Raw genomic sequence first — 5,096 nt, forward strand, 5'->3', positions numbered from 1 at the left:
GCAGCAAACAACTGAGCACAACCTCTAAACTTGTTGTTTTGGTTCCGTCGACCAGCCACGAGAGAATTTTCCCAAGTGGACAGTGAAAACCATCTCAGTGATAGTAGCATCCTTTGAATCAAAGTGATGACTTAGAAGGAATCTTTTTTTTTTTTTTTTTTAAAAAAAACACTTATTTGTTGTTGTTGGGACTACACCCAGCAAAACCTAACAAGTTCCAGTTTCTGCACGTGAAGTTCAGTGACACTGGTTACATTATCTGAGTTACACGACCCCCCTGAATTATTCTCACCCTCCTTTTCCGAGTTGTTCCTCCACCGTTAACCTCACCTCACTGCCTCCTACAGTTCCTATCTAGTCTTCTGAGTTACTGTGGTCAATTCCATAGAGCTGTTTCTTAAAAAAGCATAATGCTTAAGGCAGACACTTTTTTGGTAGTTAAGCTAAATTATTGCTGAATTTTAAGAAGACTATAGGGGATATTTTTGGTTTAAGGTTTAAATATTATCTCAGGACAGTAGTTTCAAGGGCTCACTGAATTTCCATGACTCAACAAAGTCTGGGGAAAAAGAAAAAAGCAACTCAGCTAGTTGATTCTGACTCATAGCTACTACCCCCCTCTTTGGTTTTCTGAGGCAGTAAATGTTTACGGAAGTAGATTGTCCCATCTTCCTTCCGAGGTGCAGCTGGTGGGTTTGAACCACCAACCTTCTAGTTAGTAGTCAAATGCCTTAGGTACCATACCACCAGAGCTCCTTACAAAGTCTGGGGTCCATGAGACTTTGAAATTCTGTTCTGCGTTTCCCCCTGTCTGATCAGGATTCCTCTATTGAATCCTTTACCAAAATGTTCAGTGATAGTTGGGCGCCATCCATTCTTCAGGTCTCATGGGAAAGGAGGCAGTAGTTCATGGAGGGAGTTGGCCACACCTTTGGAAGGAATCATTTCAAGGTAAGCTTTATGGCACATATTTCAGAAGCAGAGGCCCACATCCATTTTGGTCAGTCTTTTATAGATTGATTTTCCAAGAATTTAAAAAAATCTGAATTTATTTCATAGCATATTTCTCAGTAGAGTGGCAGGGGTTTTTCCACAACAGGGAATATGATATGCCCATCCTTTTATCTTGCTTTCGCTTGTACTGTTTCGCTTGTATTTGTTCTTTCACCAGATGCCAAAAACAGAAAGGAGCGGAAGAAGAAAAAGAAGGTGACCAACATCATCTCATTTGATGATGAGGACGACGAACAGAACCCTGGTGACGTGTTCAGAAAGATGCCCGGGACAGGGGCACGCTCAGAGGACAACTCTGACGGCTCCTCAGTCAACATCATATCGGCCTTTGAAAGCCCCTTTGGGCCAAACTCCAATGGAAGCCAGAGCAGCAACTCATGGAAAATTGACTGTGTGTCTTTGAACGGGGAGTTTGGGTACCAGAAGCTTGATGTGAAAAGCATCGATGATGAAGATGTGGATGCAAACGAGGAGGATGTGTGTGGAAACACACCGGGAAGGAAGTGCATGCGCCACGTGGAGTCACCTGAGAAGTGAGTTCTGCTTGGGCTGTCAACAAAGAGAATCACATCAACAGTTTCCTCTCCCTGCAGCATCAGGTGGAGAGAAAGTGCGAGCATTAGATCTGTTGAGGTCATCTTTGTTTTGCAGGTATCTTGGTGTAGGAGGAAGAAGTGTCAGCTTGTTACCCTGTGATCTAAGAAGAAGGGAAGAGAATATATAGGCAGTTCTCAGGTCTGACTTAGGACAGCTCCTACTTGTCCTTGAATGCTGTGTAAATTTGCCCTCACTTTGAGAGGATCAGACCAACCCCTCCTGGCAACAGATTCTCATCACAGTCACCTTCCATTACTGCACGTGCAGCTTTTAAATCACTGAAAGGCTTTGGGCCTTGTTTTGCACTAAGGTAAAGGCTCAGGAAGAACTGTGTGTGTCTGTCTGGCTTATGTCCAAATTCTTAAAAGCAAAGCAATGGATCTCATTCGTAACTCAGGGATGGCCTGTATTTGAAGGTAACTAATACAAAGGTTAAGGAGCTATGGTGGTGTAGTGGATAAGGCTTTTGACTGCTAACCAGGAGATGGGCGGTTCAAACCCACCAGCTGCTCTGTGGGAGGAAGGTGAGGCAGTCTACTTCCCTGAAGATTTGCAGCCTTGGAAATCCAGTGGGGGTGCTATGAGTCGGAACTGACTCAATGGCAGTGGGTTTGTTTTTTTGGTTTAATACGAAGGTAACGAGCCCTTGTAGCACAGTGGTTAAGCACTCGGCTGCTAACCGAAAAGTCGGATATTTGAACCCACCAGCCCCTCCATGGGAGAAAAGACCGGGCAATCCTTTCTCATAAGGATTAAAAACAAAACCGAACGAAACTCACTGCCATCAGCCGATTCGGACTCATAGTGACCCCATTGGGTTTCTGAGGTGGTAGATCTTTATGAAAGTAGATTGCCCCATCTTCCTTCCACGGAGCAGCTGGTGGGTTTGAACCGCCAGCCTTCTGGTTAGCAGTCAAATGCCTTAGGCCCTACGCTACCAGAGCTCCTTCTCGTAAGATATACAGCCTGGGAAACCCTATGGGGCAGTTTTGCTCTGTCCCCTAGGGGTGCTGTGAGTCGGAATCAACATGACAGCACACAACGACAGTTACAAAGTTATCAAGATGTGTGCCTTGAATGTCTTGCTTTTTACGTACACCTTTCATTTCTTTGCTTGGGGTTTCCTCACCTCCAGCTTGTCCCTAGCATAGGAAACTCGGGAGAGCCGCAGGGTTGTTCCAGCGACTAGCAGTGGCGGCTGACTGCTGCTCATCTGCAGGGGTGTCAGCGTGGCAGCTTGCCTGCTCTTGATGCGTTAACACTTGGGTTGCTGTGGGTGTCTACCTGCAGGAGGGGCTGGGTGCATGTGAAGACACAAAGCAGAAGAGCAGCGTTAAGGGTTGGGTCCAGGCTTCAAGACAGGCTGAATTCTTGTTCACCAGCCAGGTGGGTTCTGTTGGGTGAGTTACTTCACCTCCCCGGCCTCGGACCTGGTCTGAGACCTGGGAGAGGCATGGCACCACTTCCCAGGGTTGCTCCCGACTTTGTTGGGTGGCTGTCCAGTCAATGAACCCTGCATGGAGCCTGGCCATAGGTGCTGGCACCTGAGTAAGACTCAGCATGTGTCAGCCACTGTTGTAGTAACTGTCTTCTTGCCAGACAAGTTGGTTACTTCATTGTGTAAGCTTTGCAGTACATACCACCCTCCTAATCATGGCTGACTTCAGAGCCCCACCCATTAAAGTAAAAGATGGGTATCTTTCCCAGTGACTGAAATCCTACGGTATGACTCGGTGCGTAGTACGCCTCTAGCTCTTAAGCTTTTTATATTGCTTTAATATGAGTCTGTTTTGTTTTTCTTTCTTTTTTGAAAGGGCATCACAAAATATTATGTATGAAAATTTGAGAGAAAAAAAATCCTCGTGAGGCTTTGCCTGTTTTTGTTTTTGGTTTTCACTCTGTCTTCATGCTCGTGGACATCTGTATTGCAGCCCGACCTTGTCGTTCACACAGACACCCGTACCAGCAGCATGACCTTGTCAGTCACCTGTAACATAGCAGATGCTGCATAGCACGTCACATCCCTCAGTAGCCCTGTGAGGTCGAGGGTAACAGTCCCATTTTAGGGAATAAAGAAATGGTTCCCTAGAGGTTGAGTTTTGTCAAAGTGCGTGATGACAGAGGTGGGATTTAGGTTCGAACACGTTGAACCCCAAAGCTCGTTTGTTGTTGGGTGCCATCGCGTCCGTTCTGACTCCTAGTGACCCCGTGTGGCAGAGGAGAGCTGCCCATGCGGTTTCCTAGACCGCGATCTCTACGGAAGCAGATCTCCAGGTCTGTTCTGCTGAGGGTTGTTGGGTGAGCGTGAACTGCCACCCTTGGTTAGGAGCTGTGCCCTTAACCATTGCGTTACCAGGGCTCCCTCCAGAGCTGGTGCTGTCACGTATTTCCATATTTCTGCGTAATGATGACTGTAGATTGGTTGCTATGCAGGCACATCAGTGGGGGTTTCCCCAAGCTTGAGCCTGCAGGTTGTTGGTGGAAGTGTAAATTTGTCACAATCATTTGTCACAATTATTTCTGAAACATGTTTCCGTGTCTGCTCTGAGTCTTTTGTTGGAGACCCAACTCAGCATTGTTCTTGGCCACAGGGTCTGAATGTCTTTGAACTTTGTATCCAGATCTGGTTCAGTGGTAGAATTCTCACCTCCGTGGGAGCCCTGGCTCAGTTCTCTGCCAGTGCACGTCCAGTGCACATTATGTGCGGCCACCACCTGTGTGCCCCTGGAAGCGTGTGCGTCACTGTGATGTTGACCAGGTTTCAGTGGTGCTTCCAAACTCAGACAGACTAGAAAGAAAGGTGGGCAGTCTACCTCTGACAGTCAGTCAGTGAAAACACAGTGGCTTAGAATGGTCTGATCCACAGCTGCTCCTGGACCTGGCTCAGGACCACACAGCATTTTATCCCCCGTCTGTGGGGTCACCATGAATTGGGGGCTAGTTAACACAACACCAACAACATCTGAGTCTTGTGACCTGCCTTTGGTTCCTAGTCTGGGTCTTTTTGGAACTGCCACTAGCATCCTCTGGCTGTGTAGGTGAGTGTGGCACCAAGAGTTGATTCGCTGCGTGGGTTTTTCAGCCCCAAACACAATCGTTTCTCCTCCTACCCAGTTGGTCCTACCCCAAGGGGGAGTCTCCAGGGAGAGGCCACAGGTGACTCAGGGTAGCCACCAGCATTGTGACGTGTAAAAGCACAGGACAATGCAGTGTGACCTTTGCAGGGTCCGAGCTCTCTCATGCACTGGGCATCCATGGACTAAGAACGGCCTCACCCTGGCATAGAGGGGCATCTCGATTGTGCATTCCACAGAGCATCCTGGGGAAAGGGCAGAGGAACGATGAGATGGCCTACCGAGTAATGTTTTCCTTTTAACTCAAAGCTAGTGCTCACATGGGAGCTCTGGTAGCATAGTGGCTAAGGCACTTGAGTGCTAACCAGAAGGCTGGCGGTTCAAACCCACCAGCCACTCCTCGGAAGGAAG

At 47.7% G+C, this 5,096-nt stretch overlaps 1 protein-coding gene across 1 annotated transcript in view; it reads left to right on the top strand.

The window, feature by feature from the left end:
• The window catches only part of SNX29 (sorting nexin 29), a 681,105-nt gene that overhangs the window by 95,584 nt on the left and 580,425 nt on the right, over positions 1 to 5,096 (top strand). Inside the window, exon 10 of the mRNA XM_007939635.2 lies at positions 1,172 to 1,547. Coding sequence (XP_007937826.2) covers positions 1,172 to 1,547 — 376 coding nt within the window. The remainder of the gene's footprint in view (positions 1 to 1,171; positions 1,548 to 5,096) is intronic.

The sequence above is a fragment of the Orycteropus afer genome, unplaced genomic scaffold (assembly GCF_000298275.1).
Source record: "Orycteropus afer afer isolate SDZICR_OR568_19922 unplaced genomic scaffold, OryAfe1.0 scaffold00061, whole genome shotgun sequence".
Lineage (NCBI taxonomy): Eukaryota > Metazoa > Chordata > Mammalia > Tubulidentata > Orycteropodidae > Orycteropus > Orycteropus afer.